Raw genomic sequence first — 26,932 nt, 5'->3', positions numbered from 1 at the left:
TGCTGAAACATGAATACAGAAGCAGTGTTTCTTTTTTTTTTTTAACATATCTTTGGAATCAACTTGGTGTACCTTTTAAATAATGCATGCTCTAAGCAAATGGCTAGCTAATTTGCTTTTTCTGCAAAGCATGTCTTGTCATGCTCAGAGTGATGTTTCTGTTTTAGCAGAAACACACATTAATGCGCTTCATTGCCTGATAATGCTTGTCTGTCAGAAAAAATCGTTTTAAATGTTGGTACTAATGAAACTTGCTTGCTGTTCAGTGTAGTGCCACTGCCTTGTTTTGTTTTTGTTTTATTTTGTGTGTGCACGCACACATAAATGCTCACAGTTTGTAAGTTTCTGGTCATTATAACTTAGTATTAAATAATTCGTGCTTGCATGTATGTATAGCAAAACTGTATTGCTCATTAAATACTGTGCTGCCACATGAATGGATCTCAATTTTTCTAGGGCATTTCTTCCCAATGGCTGAGACATCCCACATTATCACACTCCTTAATGTATTAATGCTTAAGGTTTCCATATAGGGTTGCCAATGTCCGGGTGGTGGCTGGAGATCTCCCACTATCACAGCTGATCTCCAGGCAACAGAGATCAGTTCAACTGGAGACAATGGCTGCTTTAGAAGGTGGACTGTATGGCATTATACCCCATTGAAGTCCCTCCCCTCCCCAAACCCCGTCTTCCTCAGGCTCTGCCCCCAAAATCTCCAGGTATTTCCCAACTTGGAGCTGGCAACCCTATTTCCATGGAATATTCTTCACTAAACAGGGAGTCTGTATTTGAAGTTCCCGTTGCTTCCGCTTGCAGGGCTGTTTCCATTTTTGCAAGTGCTTCAGCATCACTTCTTAATCTGTTTGCCTGAATGAAACATATATTAACACAGGATGAGAAATAAGAACCGATTGCAATTGACACTGCTTGCAGTAGAATGCTGATTGTTGCTGTTGTGATTTGGAATAGGTAAAAGGCTTCAGCTACAATCCTATGCATACTGATTTGGAAGTAATCTCCCATTGAACATTGTGGGACTTCTGAGTAGTCATGCATGGGATTGGACTGCTGGGGATAGAATAATAAATTTTGGCAGTGATTTGTGTCACAATAGCACTATAATATTTTAAATTAAAAAATCAGAAACCAATATGTCATTGTTATGTTATAAAAATAATAATAGTTTTCATCTACTTGTTTAACACTAATTAATGAGGTACTGTCATTGTCCAGTGGCATTTATGATCTCGGTGATGTTCAAGATCAGAAATAAATAGGGTCTTCCACCAGTAGACCAGTAGACTTACCTATGAGTCTGTATATCCATCTCTGTGAACTTTAGTGTTCCAACACTAATTTCTAAATATTCTCAGAATGGAAGGGATTAACATAGTTTTTACCGTGATGGAAGAAACAAGCCATAGTATTGTGACAATACTATGTTCCACTTACCTCCTTCTTATGATCCTGTGTGATCCCACATCAAAGAACTGGTGTGGCTTTCTCCGAACCCCAAAGTTCACTTCTCCTGTTCCAGGAGAACATTCTGAGTCCATTTGAACAACCGAACATGCGTTTGTGAGCCATGGTTAATAATCCAGAGAGCAGAGTATATGTTTATGGACATAGTAAAGGATGTACCAGTTTTCTTTGCTCGCACAGACACTTTTTTCTTACTGTGAAATTACCTTTGCACTTTGGATGGGACACTTTTGAAATGGTGCCTCATGACAGAAGGGACCTAACCAGTTCGTGACCAAGCTTTAGGGCAAATTTGAGGTAAATTTGGAGTCTCCTGATCAGGCAAAATCAGATAAAAGGAATTTCCATAAGAGATAAATTCCTCAGTGAAGTTTTACTCAGGTTGAAATTTGAGATTAGTTTGGAACGTCTAGCATAACACTGGAATTTCAAAGGAAACTAAAGTTTTAATAAGACAAGCAAAATTTCTTAGCCATTTTGCCAAAGGAAGCTTTAATGCTCAACCCAGGAGCTGAATTTTATTGTGCCCTCTGAGAACCCTAAGCTTCAAGTGATTCTTAACCAAGGGAAAAAATAGTGAGGCAAAGCAGAAAGCATCATGGGACTCTACCCACAGTCTATAGTTTTCAAATGAATTAAGAGATTAATAGGTAAGCAATTCCTGTTGTCCCTTAATGAAAATTTAGCATCTAATATACTTTAGCACTTTTGTCTCTGGGCCTAATTAGTGAATGTGAATGCTTGTAATATAGGACTGCTTTAGTCTAACTCTTAGTATAAAGAAATATTTGGATGCCTAAGCCAGGCTAGTTTATGCCTTAACTTTGTTATGCTTTGGTGTCCTATAAGCTTTGCTTTTCAACTAGCTAATTCCGTGCTTGTTTGCCTTTCATTGTGTGTTCAGGTGGTTCACAGAGTTAAATACAATGCTCTTGAAAAATTATTTTACTAAACCTGTCATTTGCTTCAGGCCAAAGATTGGGAGATTCGGACAAATATTGATGCATCTGGAGTGAATTATTGCCCATTTTCCTGTCTCAAGAAAGTTGGCTAAAAAGAAAAATAGATCAAGAAAAGAATGTGATCACAAGCATAATCTGAATGTGTAGCCTTTAATTTTAAAGTTTCAATAGAATCTGCTATTAACATTGCACTGATTTTTGTGCAGGAGAATTGAGAAAGGCACAATGAGAGAACAGGCAATTTAAGCCAACTCATAAAAAAAGGTTGAATTGAGGTGGCTTGGAAATGGTCCATTTACCTCCTCGGGGCTCATTGTAACCATTTCCATGCTGTGGAAGTCCTCAGCATACTTTATCTTCCATGGTTTGTTTAAAATTTTCTTTAGTCTGATGTGGTACCATGTTGTTTTACATGCTGTGCTGATGATCTTTTTGCTATATTCTAATTCTCTGGCATGATTGTTCCTCCCTCAAACTTGCACTGTAGCTCCTATAGAAGACAAGCCATATCCAACATCCCCAGACTACCTGGAAATAGCCATCTACTGTGTAGGGGTCTTCCTGATTGTCTGTATGGTGGCGACAGTCATCCTGTGCCGAATGAGAACCACCACAAAGAAGCCAGACTTCAGCAGCCAACCAGCTGTTCACAAGCTGACTAAGCGTATTCCTCTGCGCAGACAGGTAACAGAAAGTAGATAAAGAGTTGAAAAAAAATTATTATCCATCCCTTGAAAAAGACAAGCCAGTAGATCCTGTGGTAGAAAGCCAATGTTTGATAAAAAAGAAGGTTCGAATTTGCCCTCAGGACACACTTTTCTTACTCACAAACCCAGCATTTTGGGCCCAGAGTAACTCTGTAGTGTCTCAGTGGTGAAGGGAGGCTTTCTGGACTAGCTTAGAGGTATCCTGTTCTTCATCTCATGCACAAGTGTATAACAAAGGGGTCCTGCTTAATGCACATTTGAGGGGATTTGGGTGGCATTGAAACAGGACCTAGCATAGATTTTGGAAATCTGTGCTGAGTTCTGAAACCAATGAGCCGGTAACTGAAATAAAACACTGGTTGTTATGAATTATTTCATGATAGAGTTAGAAACTATTGAAACTGTCAAGTGATGAAGAGATTTTAACTTCTAATCTGAATTGATAGTAGTCTTTGGGAATTCTAAGAGAATAGGCAACACAGCATATTTGCAGGTGACTTTTTGTGAGCTACAAAGTACAGGGATTAACTGGTGCCACAGGCATTAGGAGTGGAGGGAGGGGCCCTGAATAAGAATAATCTTGTTTGCTGAAGCATCTATAGAGAGCAGTATGTGCTACAGGAAGGGAAGTTTTCCCTTTGTGTATTTTCTCTGCAACTTCATGCAGATCTTTTTTCAGGGGTTTCTTGTGCAGACCTATATCTTAACAACATATCTATGAATCTGAAGAAGGACTGCATTATATTTTGCATTGTGAATTTTGCATTGTGAATTTTGATACCAACTTCTTGTATCCTATGAACTATGCTAAAAATTGACTGTAGAATATATTCTGTGCCAGGAGTCACTTTTCCTATTACCCTTACCTTTAAAAAGGGCATGCCTTTGTTTAGTATTAGTATTATACTTTGAATAGAGAAATGATAGTGAAAGTTGTTTTAGTCTTTGATAGCAACTGTGTAGGCAGAAGTATTTTAGTTGAATGGTACAGAGGCAATCTGGAAAGAGATGGTTTGTGAGTTACCACTTGTACAGAGGCTAAGTACTAAACAGACTTTAAAGTACTTTACTGATGCATGAGTTTATTAGCTGTGTGGTAGTAGAGTTCTTCTAAGGAAACTCTGATAAGTTTGTTACATGCATAGGAAATAGCTCATCCAAAATGATATTTTTTTTAAAAATAATATGTGTTGTAGCATTGAACTGTAATATGTCATTGAAAAGATGTTGGGGAGTAATCATGCAATGCAAACTAGTTGATTAAATAATGATGATTTTCTTATGGATCATTTCTTTACAAACCTGCTTGGGTCCTTAAAGTTCTTTACATATTCTTTACATGTTTACCATTTCATGTCGGGCAGCCCATTCCTGAAGGGGGGGTGGGCTGAAGCTCCTTAGGAGCTGGCATAACCCTGCACCGGCATAGTTGCCACCTTATCACAGAATAAGGTGGCACCTATGTTGGTGCGGGGGTAAACATGCTGGTGTCTGGGAGCCACCAGCCCCCACCGCCTGTGCAGCTATGCCAGCAGGGTTTTCCTGGAAGGGAAAGCCCGCATTGGTGTGGGGGGGGGGCGTTCCCAAGGGCGGAGCTGCCTTTGGGCAGCTTCCTAATGCCGTTCATCCTGGGATGCACACCACCTCTTTGCAGCCTTGCTTTGTGCAGTGGGGCATTCCCCCCCTTTTTTAATTTGTTTTTTGCATCCGCAGCAGCTTGGAAGCCTTTGAAGAGGCAGCTCAGTTGTGCTGCTCCTGGCTGCCGCATATCTACCCCCTCCCTTCAGGAATGGGCTCATAGTTAATAAAAAGACGAATAAAAGCAAAGTTATTTAGTGTACATAGTCTTGGTTAGAACCACTTGAGCCTTTAATGTTTTTAATGTTTTAATGCTTTGTTGTTTGCCACCTTAGAAACCCTATTTGGGTGGAAAGGTGGTATATGAATGTTTTAAATAAATAAATCAGCAAAATTTTCACATTCACTATTTCAAAATTTATGAATGGGGAAAAGAAGGGCTTAATTTAGAACTGTTATTTCATAGATGTTGCCGCACAATACTTGGATACTGTTTTATGATTGCAACTGCTTTTATTTGTTCAGTCCCTTCAAGAGTATGACTATCAAGTGCAAACAAGATTTGAAAATTAAATCCTTATTTATATATCTAATAAGTATGCACATGATTTCTGAAAATGCTGATGCTTTGATGATGGACTTTTCTTTGGTTTTGAAATATTTTAAAATTATTAGTGGTGTATTTTAATCCTTTGTTTCCAAAAACAGAAAACACAGAACAGAGTGATAAGAGGGGGAAAGTGCAAAGTAGAAAACCTTGACCAAGTCAAGATTCTTTCCCATTAATAACACTGCACTATTTTTCATGCCTATGCAGTTTTTAATTGGATTTTGTAATTTTTTTAAATTCAGTTCAAAAGATCTTGCTTTGAAAAAGTTTTTACTGAGTATCCCAAAATAATTATCTCATGAACAGTAGAAACTTTGCTGAGTAAAGAGAACTCCGATCATCAAGTATCAGTTCATATTTTCATATACATAGATTATACATTAGCTCGATGAGATATCATATTCTTTGAGTAAAGGTAGTCCCCTGTGCAAGCACCAGGTCATTACTGACACTTGAGGTGATGTCCCATCACGATGTTGACTAGGCAGACTGTGTTAACGGGGTGGTTTGCCATTGCCTTCCCCAGTCGTCTACGGTTTACCTCCAGCAAGCTGGGTGCTCATTTTACTGACCTCGGAAGGATGGAAGGCTGAGTCAACCTTGAGCCGGCTACCTGACACCAACTTCCGTCAGGAGCAAACTTGGACTGCAGTACTGCAGTTTACCACTCTGCACCACAGGGCTCTTTATTCCTTGAGTCGCCACTCCTAAATTAGTGTTTTGTCCAGCAAGAAGGTGTTATAATTGAAGCTCTTGTACATAGGAGGTTTGTTCAAATGACCTGCTAATTTGCAGGTGTTGTGAACTTGATTTTGCGGCTAGGCTGCAAAATTTCTCTGGTGCTATGGATAAAGTATTATTTGGATTCCCCCCCCCCACCTCTGCATTTTTTCCTTAGAGCTTCAGAGACTGCTACAGCTGAAGGTAGGATGCTGACTCCAGTAAGACTTTCTTTGGGAATATGCAGGGTTGGGTTTTGCTTGTGCCAAGGATCTGACTGTTCATCATCTTTGGGATCAGAGAAGAATTTTCCTGCAAAGTCAGTTTGGCTGCTGCTTTCCACTGTTGGCACCTTTCGGCAGTTTGTCCGCTTTTTGCTCGTGACGCATAATTATCTAAGCTGTGTGATTTGACAGGAAGGAGGAGAGAGAAACTGGTTGTGTCTCATGGAAGTGAGCTGCACCGAGGCTGAACTTGATGTTCCTTCACCACTGTCAGTGCCATCCTTAGATTACTTTCCTGGGATTAAATCTCATTGAGTAGATTTGAGTAGGGTTCTGAGTAGGCCTGTTTAGGATTGTTCTTTGTGATTACTAGTATGTGCACACAATGACATACAAGCATAAAATATAGCATAATCTTAAACAGAAAATAACTGTTTGCCCTTGGGAAAACTCCAGGACTTTTGTTCTTACCAGGATTCACTTGAAAGCCCATGCATGGGCTGAGACAACTGTGTACAAATTATGGATTTTAGAATTCAGAATCAATGCCCAGTTGCCTCTAAGCAGTCAGTTCTGAGGCCAGAGACTTGCAAGGCACATAGTGACACCGGAGGAACTGACTAACTCATTTGCAGCATTAAGATGAATGTTCTGTGACATCATAGCAAAAACATCAGGAGTAGCAGGATCAGCAGGAGAAGAAGAGCAAAAAGTCTCAATGGAAAGGAAACTGGGGAGTTTGACAGAACGTAGAGGATGATTCCTGATATTTGATCCCAAAGGGTCTGGATTGTTACGTATTCTTTAATCAATTGTACAACAGGGCCTCATCTAATCCGCATATGTAGAGTACTGAAGAGAATGTGTGTTTGTAAAATATATACATACATACACAGATACACATGTATGTCTGGAACTTTGGATGTCTTGTTCTCTACTAAAGAGATTTTTTCAGCCAAGCCCGTTTGGAAAGGGAGATGTGTATCAGTACTTGGATAAAAAGATTATTGGCCTGTGGCTGGAATGAAAGCCTCACGATGACCTGATCATGCAGTGATGACAGAGAAAATGCTGTCGGTATACAATACATCTGTCAGTAGTCAGACCGTGGATCATCATAAACCCAGCATTTTCCAAAGGGCAGTTCTCCCAGACTGTCGGTTTGTTAAAACCTCTTTCATCAGTTGTCTTTTCCTTTGCCAACAACCGGCCTCACTTTCATCATTTGTTGAACAGTTGCATAATGCAGAGTTCACTGTAGAGAAGGGTTTAAAAGACATTTAAAATAATGTGCAAAGCAAGCACTTGCATTCAGACTTGATGCAGAACTTCCCATTTCCTGGATTTGCTGACCATTTTCTTACATTTTGACACCTATAAAGGAATACTCTCAACAATGTAATCTGTAACTTTCTGGCGTCGGCTGGCAACTTTTGCAATGCTTTTTTTACTATTACTCAAGGTTTGTTGATTTGTGGAAATGACTATATAAGCATTCTTTAAAAATATGCTATTTTCATAGTTTCTACAGATGTTTGTTCTACAGTTTTTTTTAAACCAACCAAGAAGAGTGGTGATAGATAATTTGGTTGTCAAAGGTCAAAGTAGCATGTTAGTTTCTTGTATTTCTAAGAGTAACTGTTCACTTTCTGTACTATGTGTGTGTGTGTGTGTGTGTATGCTTTGGCAGTAAAGGTATATTTATCTGTTCAATTAAATAACAAGGTACAAAATGTCCCTTTTAGCTTTTGAGTTTGGATGTGGGAATAAATAGCCCAGTTTTTTTTGGTTTAATGAAGAGTTGATTCATAGATATAGTCTTTTGTGTTATATTTGCAAATAGGATTTGGCTGATGATGTAACTGTCCTATGAACAAATAATGCAGTCACCCCCTCAAAGGATTGGGTAAAGCGTATTCCCAATTTTTCCTTTAGCATTTTTCATGTAAATACAATGCAATTACTGGTCCATAATTTTACAGAAAGTGTAAGCATACATTACCCAATACAACTGCAAACCAAAACAAATGATAGAACTTTGAAGAAATGAGAATTAATAATCAAAAATCCTACACAATTGTCTTCACTTGTGAGGGTTGTTGAAATCTAGTGCAGACTCAAATCAACAATCTGCATCTTGGTTGATTTTGAATGTCATTAGAGCTAATTGGAAAATAAAGATGAGGGTGGATTAGCAGGCTCTGAATCATAATGAGCGGAGAATTCCAACAGCATCTGTGAGGAAAGCCAATTTTCATTATATGATCCGTTTATGACATTTCAGCAATAAAATAGAACATTTTTCTTCCATGGCTCATGTTGACTGTGTTATAAGATGGAGTCAGGGAGGGATCTGATGTTTCAAGTTTGTACCAGACCCAAAGAAATAATGCTGGGGCCTTGGCTTGGGCTGGGAGGCAATCATGTGATATTCAAATACTTCTTGTCAAGTGACAGAGGAAATGTGTGTCATCAGAACTACCATATCTGCTGCTAGCAAGGTAATATAGGCTGTGAGCCACAAGGAATTTCAATATATGTAAGGAAAAAGCAGATGGGAAAATCCTATTAATTTCAGAATCATCATCAGTTACGTTGTGGTGAACTCTTGTAACCAGCCACAAAAATTGGAGGACTTACCAAATTCTTATTTTTCAAATATTCTATGAGAACTTTCTATTTATGTTATTCTAGTTAGGTTATTGGAAGGTTTTAATTTGGCCATGATTGAACATAACCTGTGTTTTAGAGAAGTGTTATAGCCTTCTTTGATCTTCAGGATTCAAAACCAGCTAACTGGAAAAAAATACTGTAGAAATAACATTGTAGTGCAGAAAATTATTAAAGTTCTTTGTAATGACACATTCTCAGCACCATTTTGGTTGAACCACTTTAAATAAATGCTTTATAGAAAGTATCCTGTAAGTACTCATGAACATAATGAGTTTAATGGTGATCTTAAAGAAGAATGGCTATCCTTAAATTTAAAAAGAGAGAGAAACTTTTCAACAAATTATTTGCGGACTAAGAGTATAAGACTGATGCAAACACAGTTACTAATTAATTCAGTTTCCATAATAGATATCTTTAAAGTTTTGGTCTATAGCATTGCCCCAGGCACCCCCCTTACCAATGAAAACATGAGACAACAGCATTGGGTTGAACTAGTTTAATAAATTAATTATGCAGATCTACACCATATCATTAAATATGCTAGCATTTCAACAGGCAGGCTGTGCTAGGCAGCCTGGCAGCGACTGTCTTTATCAGGCAGACCCATCCAGACTCCAAACTCAGCCTGTGTTTTCTGCTGGCCTTGCTTAACATTGCCTGCACACAATGTTCCGAGAGGTGCCTAGCCCCTTCCCTGATGCACTGCATGGCCGCTACCAGGTTTGGAAAAGATGTTGCTCAGCACAGAGGGCACTCCTTCCCAGTTGCACCCTACCTCCCAGGCCGTGATGTGCTGTTCTCGACACACCCTTCATCACTGCTGATACCTCAGGGTGCTTACTGATCATCCCTACCTATCATTAGCCTGCCCTATTCCTGTCAAACTAGATATGGCCTAGCCAGTCCAAAGACCAGGCTTATTTAACCATCTCTACCCTGACGTCATGAAGCAGGCAAAAAGCATCCTTCAATAGCCAATCAGAGGAAACCCCCCTAAATTCCTGCTCAGCCCTGAATGCGGCTGGCTAGTCCCGTGATACTGCAGGGACGGTGGGCGGGTCAGCAGCCATCATAAAAGCCTGCACGGAGGAGGCATAGCCACAATAGAAGTGGCAAAATCACAGCTCCTCATTGGCTTCTTCAAATTAAGCAACCCAATGAAGCCCCGTGCTTTCCTTGTTTCCAGCAGGGGCTGAGGGAAACTAGTCCCCAGCGTTAATGCTGGGAATTCCTTGTCATCTTAATGTATAATTAATTAGCAAAAAATTAGAAGCAAGAAGAAATTTATTATAACTCCGCATTTATGATTTTCTGTAGTTGAAATGGAAACATGGGGATTTTGGGGAACATGGGAGGGGGGCAAGCAATGAAATATTTTCTTATTTTGAATTAATAATATGCTAACTGGCCTTTACTGCTCAAAATGTGTAGTGTGAATTTTTTTACGTAAGACAGTCTACAGTGTTAGAGAATTATCCCTATAGATACTTTAGGCATATGCAACATTCAAATCCACAATACATTTCTGCACCTAGAGGATGCTGTTAGTTTCCTGAGAGGCATGTATAGGTAGGGTTGCCAACTCCTGGTCAGAACATCCGTGGAGATTTTGGAGGTGGAGGGAAGGGGGCAGTTTTGAGAGGGGAAGGACCTTAGGGTATAACGCCATAGAGTCCACCCTCTATAGTTGCCATTTTTCAGAGGGAACTGATCTCTGTGCTTTGGAGATCAGTTGAAATTCCAGGAGTGTCTTTTTTGTTTGTGGATTGCTGCTTGCTTTCTATTGGTGATCTTTTGAGCTATGAAGCTCAGCAGCATAGGGTGCAATTTTGCTTGTAAAAATGTGAGGAATTTATACTTTTAAATCCCATAAGTTTACCAAATAGTACAATTTTAGAAGCTAGTTTGTAAATGTGTTTATGACTTCAACATTTCCAGAAATCTTATATCTTTAGTCGGCAGTGCATCATTTAGCTTTTCAGTAGCTTGGTACTTTACTGGCTTGGTTTCTGTGTATAGCCAGTTGGTTATAATTGGGCCAAAATTACATCTTCTCTTTGCATCTTGATTTCTAATAAACAGGTGTCTGCAGACTCTAGTTCGTCCATGAACTCCAACACACCTTTGGTGAGGATAACTACACGTCTCTCCTCCAATGCTGATGCTCCGATGCTGGCAGGGGTTTCTGAGTATGAACTGCCAGAAGATCCAAAATGGGAGTTCCCCAGAGATAAGTAAGTGAATTCCTTATAGTTGAATGCCTCTGGTAACAAAGAAACCTCAGTTCCTTCTTGTTAACTTTCAGTTGCAGTGTTCTCCACTTAGGCCAAGGAAAATCACATGGAGATAGCAATGCAGAATCCCTCTGATCTTGTTTTATAGAGAGTTGCTTTTTGAAAGATCTCTTTTATTCCTGCATGTTTACTTATTTGGCTAGTTAACCAAACATTCAAGGTTGAATTTTGTTGTCAGTTATTGAAAATAACCATTTTTATTATTATATTCAGCTGAGAAATCATATAGATAAATTAACAGTGTGGTTATAGGGGTTTATATTGCAGTGAGTCTGCATAGGGTTGAAGAAGAAGAAGAAGAGTTTGTTTTTATATGCTGACTTTCTCTACCACTTAAGGGAGACTCAAACCGGCTTAAAATCACCTTCCCCTCCCCACAACAGACACCCTGTGAGGTGGGTGGGGCTGAGAGAGTGTGACTAGCCCAAGATCCGCCAGCTGGCTTCATGGGTAGGAGTGGGGAAACAAATCCATTTCACCAGATTCGCTTCCGCCGCTCGTGTGGAGGAGAGGGGAATCAAACCCGGTTCTCCAGATCAGAATCCACCGCTCCAAACCACCACTCTTAACCACTACACCATGCTGGTTACAAGGTAAATTATGTTCCCAGAAACTGGCTGACACAATATTCCGTCCATTCAATTAACTACACAGTGTACTAAACCGATATTCTCAGTAGCTAGTGAAGGCTACATTCTTATTATTTTTTTAATGGTGAGAATTGGTATTCTTGGGATCTCCTCCTATATATCAGGATACCTCAGGTAAAAATGTTTTTGTCCCAGCTAATAAAGCAGCATGTTGCATTATCAGAAACTTTAGATTATGGGTGGTGAGTACCCTACAGTTTGTACTGGTACGCCATTCTACAACTGCGTGCTTCATCAAACAAAGAATCTTCACATAGAAAGATTTCCACATATAAATCTGTAGCACACTGTGAGAATAAGCCTACTGCTCTGAGGAGGATCACAACCTTGAGCTAGTCACAGTTCTCAGAGCTCTCTCAGCCTCCCCTACCTCACAAGGTGTCTGTTGTGGGGAGAAGAAGGGAAGGAGATAATAAGCTGGTTTGATTCTCCTTAAAAGGTAGAGAAAATCATCATATAAAAACAAACTCTTCATCATCATCTTCAGAATTGAAGCATCTGAGTCTGTTTTCCTTTTTGGGGCTAAGCTGGGACTCGAATCTGTTTCAGATATTTTTTCCATTTGTCCAAATATTTGCATCCATTTCAAAAGTTTTTTTGTGTTTTTCATAATGTCTTATTTACATTGTAAGCAGTTTCAAGTGCTGCCAAGGGAGAAAGGTGGCTAACAAATGTTTTAAATAAATAAATAAGATCAGTTTAAGTGTGTGCTGCGTTCGGTTTTTGGAACACGCGCACCAAGTATTGAAAAACTCATATGGTGATTTGTGCATGGGATGGACTTGTAGAGTTCAGAAGGGGCTCTGGGACATGATCAGGGTTTTTCCTACTGCTAAAATGGTAAAAATAAACTGTCTTGTGCAATGTGTAGATGGCAAATGTAATTTTATAGTCGCTATATAAGATATTTTAATATGTAAGGCTATTTTGAAATTTATTGTTCAACTTATTTACTTTATTTAAAACATTTTTATACTGCCATTTGACCCAAAGAGGGTCCACAAGGTGGCGAACATGAAAACAATAGAATATTTCAGCATTTAAAACATTTAAAATAAAGGATATATACAATAATTCAATAAAAACATATAAACACACATAACACAAAAACCCAGGAAGAAGGCCAATAACAATTAGTAGGGGTATGCCAAAGAGAACAAAAAAGTTTTCACTTACTGGAGAAAGATACTGCTAAGGGAACACAGATAAATCTCCCTGGGGAGACAATTCCCAAGTTTTTGCACCACAACCAAGAGGGCCCTTTCTTGGGTTGTCACCCAGTTATCCTCAGAGGTAGGGTTGCCAGCTACAGGTTGGAAAATACCTGGAGATTTTGGGGGTGGAGTCTGAGCAGGGTGGGATTTGGGGAGGGGACAGACTTCGATGAGGTATAATGCCATAGAGACCTCCTTCCAAAGTGGCCATTTTCTCCATGGGAACTGATCTCGGACACTTGGAGATCAGTTGTAATAGCGGGAGAGCTCCAGCTACCACCTGGAGACTGGCAACCCTACTCAGATGGCGGGGGCACTCGAAGCAAGGCCTCCAAAGATTACTACAGTGGATGGGTACGTTTGTATGGGAGAAGGTGCTCCTTAAGTTATGCAGGCCCCAAGCCCTATAGGGCTTTGAAGGTCAATGCTAGCACTGTGAATTGGGCCCAGAAACAAATTGTGAGCCAGTGCGGATGGAATAAGACTGGAGTAGGGTTGCCAACCAACAGGTACTAGCTGGAGATCTCCTGCTATTACAACTGATCTCCTGGCAACAGAGATCAGTTCCCATGGAGAAAATGGCCACTTTGGCAATTGGACTCTATGGCATTGAAGTCCCTCCCCTCCCCAAACCCCACCCTCCTCAGGCTCCACCCCAAAAACCTCCTGCCAGTGACGAAGAGGGACCTTGCAATCCTAGACTGGAGTGATACGATCCCTATGACCCCACTTAGGGTTGCCAGGTTCCTCTTTGCCACCGGCAGGAGGTTTTTGGGGCGGAGCCTGAGGAGGGCATGGTTTGGGGAGGGGAAGGACTTCAATGCCATAGAGTCTAATTGCCAAAGCGGCCATTTTCTTCAGGTGAACTGATCTCTATCAGCTGGAGATCAGTTGTAGTAGCAGGAGATCTCCAGCTAGTACCTGGAGGTTGGCAACCCTAACCCCACTCTAGTCAACATCCCTAACCCCACTCTAGTCAACATTCTGGCTGCAGCATTCTGTACCAACTGCATTAACCTTTTGTGTGAATAGTTTTTGGATCTTTGAGATGCGTTTGCAAGTGTATTGTGGTTTACCCTTATATTGGGTGAACAGGCTGAGAAAGTCTTAAAAGCCTTTCTTTTTACTAAGAAAAGACTGAAACACATGTAACTCTGTATTTACCCAACAGGAAGACTAGTTTTTTTTTTCTAGGTGTGCTGTCAAGAAAAAGGGGGGACATGTTTACTTTCACATACAAGTTAGAAGTTTGATCACTAATAAGAACTTAATGTGTTTTTTATTTCGGGTAAAATCATATACATGCTGTAAGATAGGATACACATTAAAATGGAATTTAATTTTTAATTCTGAATTTAAGTGTCAGAAAATCATTACATGGATTTTAGAAAATGTCCTATTAAAATAAAACTTAAAGCAATTTCTTAAAAAGAAAAATGCCTTTTATGCACATTTATGGAAATATTCTTAATTATGTGGCTGACAAGTGGTGCCATACATTTCACTTGCCACCTGCAAGATTCTAGTCAACAGTGGGGGTCTGTATACTTAATTCTGTCAGCCCCATTCCCTTAGGGGAAAAATTAATGCGGAAAATCTTAGGGCATTAAACATTTAAAAACAGCATTCGGCATAAATGTGGGTGGAGTGGGTTTGTAATGAAAGAAGGCTATTTAAGAGCAGTTTATTAGATTGGAGGGGGGGCACAGGCACACAATGACAGGATTGTTATGCTCGTACTAGAAGCACAAGAGCACATAAATTAACCATTTTCCAATGCAAATGTTTGCTCTCTGCCAAGTTCTTAAATTCGATTTGAGTTTCAGAGAAAATGCAGCATGATCTCAACATAAACCATACAACCCTTTTTGGGTCTTTGTATATTGTCAAAGTAGCATGCACTTTACCCAACAGTAACTGCCCAATGTATACATTCACATTAGTGCAATTAAACTGAAAGCTTTTTTTCCCCCAATGAAAAGCCTATTTAAACTCATCCCATCATTGTTTTCTAATTGTGGCACTTTGCCAAAAGATGCTTAATTTTCTCTGGGAGAGAATACTGTGTACTCTTCTTTAACCAGATGCGTCAGTACACTTTGTGTATGGCCCATAATTCCTAATCTGAGATTTTGGAGCAGTATTTTCTGCCTTCTTCTGTGGACGAGTGAAATGATGAAAGTAATCCAACAGCTGCAAAACATATGCAAGAAAACAAAAACTCCAGCTGTACCGACAGGGTCAATATCCTTTATTCTGGATGCATTTTGAGATGAATGTTCTCAGGATCTCCGAATGGGACTCTATTGGGGAGGGGGGGTTACAGGTCTTCACACCACTAGGAAATGTTACCCAGTTTGCCTTATGATGACTTGATAAGTGATACATCATCTAAAATTATTCCTCAGCTTCCTTAGTATAAGAATTGTGAGGTTTTTCTCCTATTTTCATGTCCATGTGTGTTTCAGATAGCATGGCGGGGGGGGGGGTCCTAAAAACTACTGGTTTTTATGTTTTCATTTTTGCTTCTTTACCCAGGACTCTCTGGGGTACCTTGAAATCTGATTTGTACCTAGCACCATGTAATCTGATTAAGTGTACATTCCTTCTTGTCTCCATGTTAAGAAAGCTAAAAACTGCAGACCTTGGTGCCCTTCTAAATGCCTTGATATATTTCTCTTCTTCTCCCCCTCTATTTTTTTATACTTAACATCAGACAGATGGAGTTGTGGGGAACTCTCAAGTGTGTGCGCATTATTTTGGTTGGTTATAAAACTGTTGGTTGAGGATTTCCCCCAATAGATCAAATCAGTTACTAATTTTATTGGGGAGGGGGTCAATCAATCAGATCAATCAGATCAGTTCATTTATTTAGGGAGGAGGTCAGGAAAAGTTGTCATTACAATGGTCGAGGGCAGTGACAGTACATCATTTGGTTGGTCTACCTGCCCCCTTGGCCTTTTCCCATCTTCCTTCCCCTTCCTACCCTTCCTCTTTTCCTTCCTTCTTCTGTTTCTCCTCCACCCCTACTGTTGGGTCTTCCTTGCTTAGGCTGGTTGGGCCTTGGAGGTGACCAGCCTACTAATTAACATCTTGGCAAACATTCTCAGCAAGGACCTATCATAGGAGTTGGCCATTGAGACAAGGGCACCATCTTTGTTAAATTGGGGGTTTATGTTTTTATTATATGTTTTAAATGCTGTCGGATTTATGTGTTTTATGCTTATTGCATTATCTTTTGGAAGCCGTCCTGAATGCGGTGGTGCCGGGGAGGGAGGGGTATAAATTTAATAATAAATAAATAAAGGCTGTTGTGTGTGAGCAAAGTGGCCTCAAGTCACAGCCGACTTATGACAACCAATTAGGGCGATTAAGCAAAGGTGGTTTGCCATTGCCTTCCTGACAAAGTCTTTCTTGATGGCCTCCCAAACAAGTACTGACACTGCCTAGCTTCTGATGAGATTGGGCTATACTATACCATTCCACATGCCTTAAGCTATGTATATTCGCTCACTACTGATAAATAACACATTTCCTATAGAGATAAAATAGGAGACCTGCATAAACCCTCTTCAAAAATGATGACTAACAGCAAAGGTATACTGTCAACCTCAAACAAGTAAACAGCAAAAAAACGTTTGGCAGTTTTTGGACATCAGTATTGAGAGAGTGTGCAAATTTGGATGCCTAACTTTCTTCCTGTCAGCTTTCTTCACTGTCCAACTTCCACACCCATACATAGTAATGGGGAATACTATGGCATGAATTAACTTGATCTTGGTTGCCAGCGATATATTCTTACACTTAAGAATCTTTTCTAGCTCCTTCATGGCTGCCCTTGCCAGTCTCAATCTCCTTTTGATTTCTTGGTTGCAGTCTCCCTTTTGGTTGATTATGGAGCCAAGGAATTTTAGTTTCTTCGTCATCAGCCTTAAATTTGTGTAATTCTTTAGTAGTCATTATTTTTCTCTCCTTGATGTTCAGCTGCAATCCTGCTTTGGCACTTTCTAGTTTAACTTTCATCAGTAGTTGTTTCAGGTCTTAACTGTTTTCTGCCAATATTGTGGTATCTGAATATCCGAAATTCTTAATGTTCCTTCCCCCAATTTTCACTCCACCTTCATCTAAATCTAATCCAGCTTTCCTTATGATGTGTTCTGCATATAGATTGAAGAGAGAGGGAGATAAAATACATCCTTGTCTGGCACCTTTGTCACTTGGAAACCATTCTGTTTCTCCATATTCTGCCCTAACGTCTTGTCTGGGGTACAGGTTGTGCATCAAAACAATCAGATGCTGTGGCACACCAACTTCTTTTAAAACCAACCACAGCTTTTCATGATCCACACAGTCAAAGGTTTTTGCTGTAATCTATGAAACACAAGCTATTTTTCTTCTGATATTCCCTTATATACTCCAGTAACCACTGTAAATTTGCAATATGATCTCTAGTGCCTCTTGCTTTTTTGAATCCAGCTTGAACATCTGGCATTTCTTGTCCCATATATAGTAACATTCTTTGTTGTAAGATTTTGAGCACCACTTTACTCACGTGAGAAATTAATGCAACTGTCCAATAATTGCTGCAAGGGTACATTTTACAATGTAAGTAGTACAGAATCTGTCCTTTAGAAGATTGACTGGAATCTGCACAAACCTGGGAAATGTACTAATACTCTTTATTGCCATATGAACAATGCTCCAATCAAAACACTTTGCTGAAACATCCTTTATTTTCAGCTCTTGAGTTTCACCAGCTTCATCCTCTGGTCAGATGCTGTGTGCTAATCTCCTGTTTACACCCGTAGGTTAACACTAGGCAAACCCCTCGGGGAAGGATGCTTTGGTCAAGTTGTCATGGCGGAAGCAGTGGAAATTGACAAAGACCGACCGAAAGAAGCCGTTACTGTGGCAGTGAAAATGCTGAAAGGTAATATATTGGGGAAAAGGGGGAGACTGAGAAAGGTGGCAGGTTCTGTGAAGAATGTTTCTTTTGTGGCATCTACACTCTCTAACTGTAGAAGGCCAAAGTTCACTAAGCTGACCTCAGCCTTCAGCAGTTTTGTGGTATAAATCAGTGCATTTGACAGCCTATTTATCCTTAGCAGCAGGTATTTACAAGCAAGTCAAAGGCTCGGTATGAATGTTTATTCCTTGTCTCATGATTTGATCCACAGGGGAGACTTATGTGCTCCAGTTTTTCAAACGTTCTTCTTCAAAGGCATCTGTAGCATCAATTACATCAGAAAATAAATAGTTGAATCCGTCCCAGTCTTGCTTTGACACATTTTGAAAAAAGAGGATGTGGGGGAAGAAAATGCAAACATGTTTGTAAAAGCCAAGTGTTACAAGTAGGATACTGTTGAGTTTCTGCCTTCAGAGATTCATTTAATGGAACATGGTTGTACTTGATCTGATTAATGCTAGTTATTAGAAACAAATTCTGGGGTTTTTTTAGTAGTGTTTTGCCTACGTGAAAACAGCCACAGTGCTAGAGAGATGGTAAAAAACTGCTTTTTGTGGGAGAGGGGGGGAATGATCATTCAGCATGACTGTTTTGCAGCATAGTAATAATTAGGTATGAACATGGTCATACCAGCTAGTATGGTGTAGTGGTTAAGAGCAGTGGTTTGGAGCAGTGGACTCTAATCTGGAGAACCGGGTTTGATTTCCCCACTCCTCCATATGAGCGACGGATGCTAATCTGGCGAACCAGGTGGTTTTCCCACTCTTCCATATGAAGCCAGCTGGGTGACCTTGGGCTAGTCACAGCTCTCTCTGAACTCTCTCAGCCCCACCTATCTTACAAAGCATATGTTGTGAGGAGGGGAAGGGAAGGTGATTGTAAGCCAGTTTGATTCTTCCTTAAGAGGTAGAGAAAGTCGGCATATAAAAACCAACTCCTCCTCCTCTTCTTCTTCTTTTCCTCCTGCAAAATGTTAAAGGTTACAACTTAGACTAGGTTAATTTTCTTGTTTCTATTTTTCTTTCTTTTTTAATAACTAGAAGGTTTTACAATTTTTTTTTATAAAGAATTAGAAAATAATTGCTAAGAGGATTACGAAGATAAGTTAGAGATAGAAGAAGGAAGAGGGGAAGTCAAAGCAGGGGAAGATAATTGTTATATATATGTTAGTCTTAATTGAGAATTAGAAAAGATTGAAAGGTAATGTTAATTGATTGTATCGAATATATGAAAAAACAATAAAAAATTTTTATTAAAAAAATACTAGAAAAACTGTAGAAAAAAATCAAGCACATTTCTTGCTAACGAGTACATTCAGCTATCACTATAAACCACAGTTGATAAACAATAATTCCTTGTTTAACATCTCATTTAAACAATAATATCCTGTTTACTATAATGTCTGAATGCAGGCTGCCCAACCAAATGTGGGTTGGAATTCTAAACCTTGATTTGTACCTGCATTGTGATTTGTTGTGGCATCTGCAGAAATTCCAGCACCACTCCTCTTATCCTCCTGCATTCAGAATAGGAGGCATGAATAACAGAAAACCTGTCTGCAATTTCTGCCTTTTCTCCACATATGCTACCTGGCTAGTGATAAACTAATCAAGCAGAATGTACTTCAGAGATTTACATTGCAATCCTAAACAGAGTTACAGCCTTTTAAATTCATTGCCTCACAGAAGTATAAAATAGAAGGCACCATTGAGCCTCTCTGGAGGGGAAACTTAAAAAGCAATTAAGTGGTAAGAGAGAAATACAAAAGATGTTTTGTTTCACAGTAAAGTAGGGCAGGGGTTCCCAATGTATTTGAGCCTGCAGGCACATTTGGAATTTTGAGAGCGGGTGGTGAGCATTACCCTAAAAAATGGCTTCCATAAGAGATGGAGTGAAACCCTAAATAGCTTCTGATTCCAAATGGAACACCTCTTTCCTCATACCTCTTGGGAAGAAGAGAGGCTGAATGGAACCACACATTGACAAAGGTGCTTAGCCTTAGTCAATGTGCTTACCAGTTCTCTTGATCCTCCAGTGGGCTACGTTTTGTGCAGCGGCCTGTAGAATCCGTCAGATGCTGCTGAGAACATTGGTAGGTCTATAATTTTAATTTTAATTTAATTTAATTTAATTTTAAAATCTATAATTTTAAAGGGTAGTATATATAGTTTGCAAAGAGTCCAAACAATTTTTTTTACTGGTTCTTGTGGGTTATCCGGGCTGTGTAACCGTGGTCTTGGTATTTTCTTTCCTGACGTTTCGCCAGCAGCTGTGGCAGGCATCTTCAGAGGAGTAACACTGAAGGACAGGAGACACTGTCCTTCAGTGTTACTCCTCTGAAGATGCCTGCCACAGCTGCTGGCGAAACGTCAGGAAAGAAAATACCAAGACCACGGTTACACAGCCCGGATAACCCACAAGAACCAATGAACTCTGACCGTGAAAGCCTTCGACAATAATTTTTTTACTATTTGTATAAACGTGTGGGTAAAGCCTAATACTAAGGGTTTTAGTGGTAAATGGTGAAGAGCTGTGCTGGTCTATGACTGTTTTTAATAAAGATTGTGATTGTGATCCTCCAGTGGAAAATCCATTCATTTGAATGAAGGCAGCCAATAGCAAGCCCTGCCTTACAACAGCCACACCCACTTTCTGAAAAGCTCGGCAGGTTCAAAGAGAAGTGCTGGTGGGCATCATGGTGCCCATGGGCGCCACATTGGGGAACCCTGACTTAGGGGATGCATTGAGGTGACTGGACAAATGCCCCCGCCCTGTTCTCTGTTACTCTAAATATTGTTTGGGGGGGGCAACCTACTGCTTTTTCCGGGCATTATGGGCCAAATCAAGCACCCTCTGGAGTTTTTAACGGTTTTAATTGGGTTTTATTGTTTAATTTTAGAATAATTATTTTTATTGTTAATGTTTGATGATGTTTCCTGGTCTTGGCTGGGGAGGGCAAGTTATAAATTGAACAAATAAAATAAATAAAATTTAAAAAGGGATGGTGTGTACAATAGGCAACAGTGAAAGTGGCAGGAAAAAGCACTGTTGACCTGTCCCAAACATGGATAGTTGGGATATTAGGCAGAATGAGATGTTTACTAGCCTACCAGATTTCTTTTTCCCTGGATACTGAAGTACTTGATATAAGTACATATTCGTAGCTAAGATTCTTTTATCTAAGGATGTCTAAATGCAAAACTGACCAGCATCATGTTGGAACCAGAATTTTTCTTATATTAAACCTATATATGCTGTCTCATTGGCTGTGACTGTATGTATGCTTTCCATTATTACTTTTTTCCCATGGGGCAGATCAGGCCTGACAAATGATCTCTGATAAAAGAACAACAGTCCGCTTTGAAGCAGGCCTTGAGAGTAAAGTTAACAGGAAAACAGTCCTTCAGGATATCAAAGCCTGCTTCTATTTCCATGATTTATCAGTCTTTTAATTTCATTTTGCCATTTGGAAATGCTATAATGCGGTGCTTGCTGAAGAAAAGTGAACTGAGCAGGTAGACTCGATACCTTTTATGAGCAGATCTTGTTGTGTTTTTTTCCCCCTTTTGCAGATGATGCTACGGAAAAAGACCTGTCTGACCTGGTGTCTGAAATGGAGATGATGAAGATGATAGGGAGGCACAAAAATATTATCAACCTCCTTGGGGCATGCACTCAGGATGGTAAGGGATGAGATTAATGGAGCTTCATTATGTAGTATATATGAAAGTGACATGCAAATGAGATTGTAAGAGGTAGTTTAAAAATTTTTTTTAATGGGATCAGAAAGGAGAGATTTCCTATTTGTACTGAAAAAGGTTTCAGGGGGTAGCGTCTTGCACTGGAAAAGTCTTACAGAAGCTAGGATCAGAGCGATTTTTATTCCTTTGTCTGCATAGGTGGGTCTTGTATGGAATTGTTATGTAGTATTGGACATATTGGTATACTTTTCTGTGTCATCCCCCCTAATTTACACTGTACTTCCGCCCACTCTCAAATGTAAATGGATTAATATAATTCCCCATTTTGTTCTCCTTCATTTTATGCATCCTACGTTTCTCTTTGGCCATTTATGCTTGGTAATGAGCAGCGCGTTCCAGGCTGAATTGCCCCGCATATTTTTTTGCGTTTCACTCGTTCAGGAAGTGACTGCGAAGCTGGCGCGTACCTGCTTCGCTTTACTTAAGAGCCCCTTTAACGTGACCTTTTGTGTTTGCTCTGCCGTGGTGAAGAATCCCCTCAAGGAAACATGCAAAATCACAGCTGCATGTTAGCTATGCACCCGGCGATTGCTAATGGCTATGCAAACAAGGATAAGGCGAGTGGGGGTGTGTGTGTGGAATTTCTCCTTTTGCATCGGGACCGTGAACAGTCATTTTAAAGGTCGCATTTAAAAAAAGAGCTTTGAGTGAGTTTCAAAATTGACCCTGCATAAATGGCCTTTGTGTAATTGAACACCGGGCATGAGAAGGATTAAAAATTGTCTAGGGAGGCAGAATCTGGATGAAAAATTAATCTGCTCCCTCAGTGAAACTATGACATGCATATATGTACAAGCTGCCCTTTCTGTGCAGCTTCCTGGTTCCTTGCTGTGGGAGTTGCAAAAGAATTATTTGTCATAGGTGGCATAGGAAGCACAAGGCATTTGTTCATATAATTGCCTTTGTTGTTACCATATTGCTTAAGGTTATTCACCATGCGGTTAAGGATATGCTGCTTATTGGAGAGGAATTATAACGTGAATGTAAAAGTATGGTCAGAATGTGACTGGAGGCATTTACCTTGCTTTACATATTCTTAAGTGTTGTTGCTGAGGGGGTGTGGGGGTCAGTAGGTATCTATGGAGAAAGACAGACGCTCTGTTTGCATGGGAATGTGTGCATAAAGGAGTTCAGATGATACACTGAACTCTCATTCTGCATATTAATTGCTTACTGAGTGTGTCTTCCTTGAGTCTGAAATGCAGGTTCTTCCACTCATTTTGTGGGTAAAATGGCACCGAACATATGTGTTCTAATTTTTATCCTCTTCTTGTGTGTATTTGACTACTTAAAGGGCCCTTGTATGTGCTCGTGGAATATGCTTCCAAAGGGAATTTGCGAGAGTACCTGAGAGCGCGGCGACCACCAGGAATGGAATATTCATTTGACATTAACCGGGTACCTGAAGAGCAGATGACATTTAAAGATTTAGTCTCATGTACATACCAGTTGGCGAGAGGCATGGAATACTTGGCATCACAAAAAGTAAGCCATTCTACAAAATAATAATAATAATAATAATAAATATTCTTGCTTTTCAGTGTAGAGATTGTTTGCAGGCTATCAAAAAGATGCCCAAGGCAGTCTTGTGCTGCTGTGTGACTTCTTTGTCACATTTACGAATCAGTGTTTTAAGGTAAGATGAGGAAAATCAGCATTCTCTTCCAAAGACATCTCAGTTGTATGATACGCACTATGAGCTCCTGCATATGTAAGCTTCTGCATTCACATCAGTGGAGAGATTCATGCTCATAAAGGAATGATTGTGTGGATCTTCTGTTTGAGTGGATTGGAAGACTCCTGATTACAGGTACAGCATTATAGGTAGAGTAACATTATAGAAAATTGCTGTATTGGAACAGAAACTCATGGAGTGCATTGCATGCTGAAAAGTGGGCCAGTTGTCTCAAGTCCTAATCGTGTAGAACTTGTATGAGGGGAAGGGGTAGAATTGCACTTGCCCTACTCTGGGCCTGTATAATGCTGGATAAAGGCCTAGAGCACCTAAAGTCTGGTGCACATTCCTCTATATGTTAAATACGTTTTTATCTCACCCTTACTCCAAGAAGCCTAGGACAGCATTTTATTCTCATAACAAACTTCTGTGCAGTTTATTTATTTTATTTACAAAATATATGCCCCACCTTTCTGCACATACATGTTAAAATGTGTTTTAAAACCACTGAAATCAACCCCCCAAAAACACACACATCATTAAAACAACTTAAAGAGTTAAAATACATACAGAACATTAAAAAGCAATTAAAACATTGGTTAGGAAGGAGGGATCACTGCAGGAATGCTGGCAGAAGATGGTAACAGAAGGGGACTATGATGGAACTCCTCTTTTGTTTTATCTGTTTTCCTCACCAACCACCACTGTCCCTCCCAAGACTTATAATTTGTCTCTTGTTGTTTCCCTGTCCCGCACTTTTGATGAATGAGGGATCCGCCAAAAAAACTTTCTTTATATAAGTTGGAATATGACACGAGAGGTTTAATGAAATAAAAACTCAAACTGGTTTATTTGTCTCTTTTGGAGAAACAATACAGTCAGGTTTGCTGGGATGTTTCAGAAAATATACTTGGCAGATTAAACAATAACAGTAGGAATGAGGGATTTCGGATATTTATAAACAATAGATATTTTTTAATCAGGATGTATCTGATGTATTTCTTAGACAGGTGTTTATACTTTTGATAAAGACCGAGATAGAGAACCCTTGGCAGTCACTTCTTAGTCGAGCAGACTTAAGGTCCTTGAAACAGTATTTCTACTGTTTGTAGAGTCAGGAACAAAATATACAAATTTCCAGTTTTCTTTCTTAAAACTGATTAGGAATCACCCCCCTCACTTAGGAGCTATTGCCCTTAGGGGAGGACATTCAGATCACTTCCCTAACACACAGGATCCTTCCTGATCCTCTCCAACTGTATTCCTCTCCTAGCTGCCAGCCTCAACTGAGACAGGATGCTGAGCTAAATGGACTACTGGTCTGATCCTGTTCTTATGAAAGGACTTTTAGGCTGAGAGAGAATGATTGTTACCCCCTTTTTTCATGTTAGGCAGGGATTAGAACCTGATTTCCCCCCAGAATTAGGGCAGCTATACCTTACTGTCAGGAGTGGCAAACAAGAATGATCCCACTTGCATCCACAGATAGCATTTACATACTGGCACCATCTGAGAACCAGCCCATTATTAACAGTGGTAAAAATGACAGTAGTAATAAAGTAAGTAGTAATAAAGTAAGTCTTCATAATGGCTGTGTCAAAAATTAAGTGCTCAGAAGAAACAAGTCATATGCAAATTTTATTATTCCAAATATTATACTTAATTTCACCTCATAGATTTAGGAAACTGTCTCAAGGTGTTAGACTACTTGCTGTTGGTTGTTTGCATCTTACCACTCCCTTTGGCAAAGTCTACAGCTTTCGTCCAACTTAAAGAAGCCTTTCTCTGGCAGAAGAACCATTGGAGGATGGTTCCTTAGGTTGGAGGAAAGCTTCAAACTTGGTAGGTTAAAAAATGTAGCAAGAAGAATGGTTGGCCTAGCTGGTAGTGGAAGCTGGAGAGGACATTTTCACTCATGTATAAATGTCAGGCATGGGGCAGAGTCAACCTGTCCTTGCTAACGTGGCATTGTAAAACACTTCAAGAAGGTGCAGCTGTCAACCACCCTGTTCATAGATAGATTTTTCAAATTATGTTGGATATGGGTGCGAAAAAATGCAAGTAGCCATTAGTGCTGAACAAATTGCCCACCCCCCTACTCTGATGTTTTCAGCTAATCAATCTGAATGGCAGTTTCAGCTTTTAAAAAGCTTTCATTACTTTTAAAAAGTAATCGTCGGCATTTGTACAAGCCGACTTGTTCATAAAAATCCCACCAAAGCACTGCATTTAATTTGGGTCAGAAATATATTCATGAGTAATCAAAACATAAAATTGTGCTTGTTAAAGTTTCTGTTACAATTAAGTTGGGGGGAAAAATCAGCCTTCAGCAAATAATGTCACAAAATGAATTTAGGGATTCATGGGTTCAGATATTCACTTCGGTAAGCTGAGAGAGCTGTTTAGCCAAGCAGGCAACAAATATATAAACTCGAGACTTGCCTTATTAAATGAAGACAGTAACATCCAGCTAGCTGACTGAATATGAAAAAGAGAGTCATTCAGATCTCTAGAGGTTTGAAGGGAATTGCCGATTGCCAGTTTTTGATAAATGGTAGAGGGGAAAAAATGGCAATATTCTATGAGCATATTAGTCACTTGTCTACACTTAGAGTACATGTTGGTGAGAAAACTGGCTGAAGCAGCAAAATTTGGACATTCATTCCTTGGAGACCCATATCATCCACAGCTATGCATTGCCTTCAGAATCACACAGGAAAATTGAAGGCATTCTTAACCAGTCCTGTAAATACATCACCCTGTTCTACTTAATAGGCTGGATAAGATGTTGATGGAGATGCAGATTCAGACATACAGCAAATTGCCTTTCAGATAAACCTGGTCACAGTATTGGTGGAAGAGATGAGAATCTGCTACCAAGCAGCTCTATCACCAATGGTGCTGGACGTAAGGGGTAACTAAGCAAATGCAAAAGATTTTATTTATTTATTTTTATTTCACAAAATGTATATCCTGCCTTTTTGTCCTCACAAGCGCCACCAAGGTGGCTAACATATTAAAACATGCATGATAAAATAACATTTTAAAGCCATTAAAGCAAACTAAAATAACAACACATCATTAAGCAATTAAAACAGAGCTAAAACATACAAAGGCATAAAAACAACAATTAAAACATTTAAAACAACCTTTAAGATCTTTATGTGGATTTACAGATACCTTGAATTATATTTTTTAAAGCAGCCTTGGACAGTAACTATCTCCCAGTGCCATTTCTCCAGGAAAAGTTAGGGATGGGATTTTTCTAAACTGTGTTAACAGAAGCTTTGTGGGGGCACCGTTCTCAGGAAACAGTTTGAGGGAAAGGGCTGTGTGTGTTTAAACAGGTTTTGTATGGTCAAGAAAGCAACTGTTGGTATTCACCTCTTCTGAACCAAGGCCCAGGATTTGTACAT

The 26,932-nt window shown here is 39.6% G+C and overlaps 1 protein-coding gene across 5 annotated transcripts in view; it reads left to right on the top strand.

Annotated features, from left to right (window-relative positions):
* FGFR2 (fibroblast growth factor receptor 2) overlaps nucleotides 1–26,932 on the top strand; it is a 165,066-nt gene that overhangs the window by 125,386 nt on the left and 12,748 nt on the right. For all 5 annotated transcript variants that reach the window (XM_056850348.1, XM_056850349.1, XM_056850350.1 and 2 more), the window contains 5 exons: nucleotides 2,932–3,128; nucleotides 11,039–11,190; nucleotides 17,923–18,044; nucleotides 21,653–21,763; nucleotides 23,136–23,326. In XM_056850348.1, the coding sequence (XP_056706326.1) occupies nucleotides 2,932–3,128; nucleotides 11,039–11,190; nucleotides 17,923–18,044; nucleotides 21,653–21,763; nucleotides 23,136–23,326 (773 nt within the window). The remainder of the gene's footprint in view (nucleotides 1–2,931; nucleotides 3,129–11,038; nucleotides 11,191–17,922; nucleotides 18,045–21,652; nucleotides 21,764–23,135; nucleotides 23,327–26,932) is intronic.

The sequence above is a fragment of the Euleptes europaea genome, chromosome 5, assembly GCF_029931775.1.
Source record: "Euleptes europaea isolate rEulEur1 chromosome 5, rEulEur1.hap1, whole genome shotgun sequence".
Lineage (NCBI taxonomy): Eukaryota > Metazoa > Chordata > Lepidosauria > Squamata > Sphaerodactylidae > Euleptes > Euleptes europaea.
This window is presented reverse-complemented; position numbering and strand designations above follow the sequence as displayed.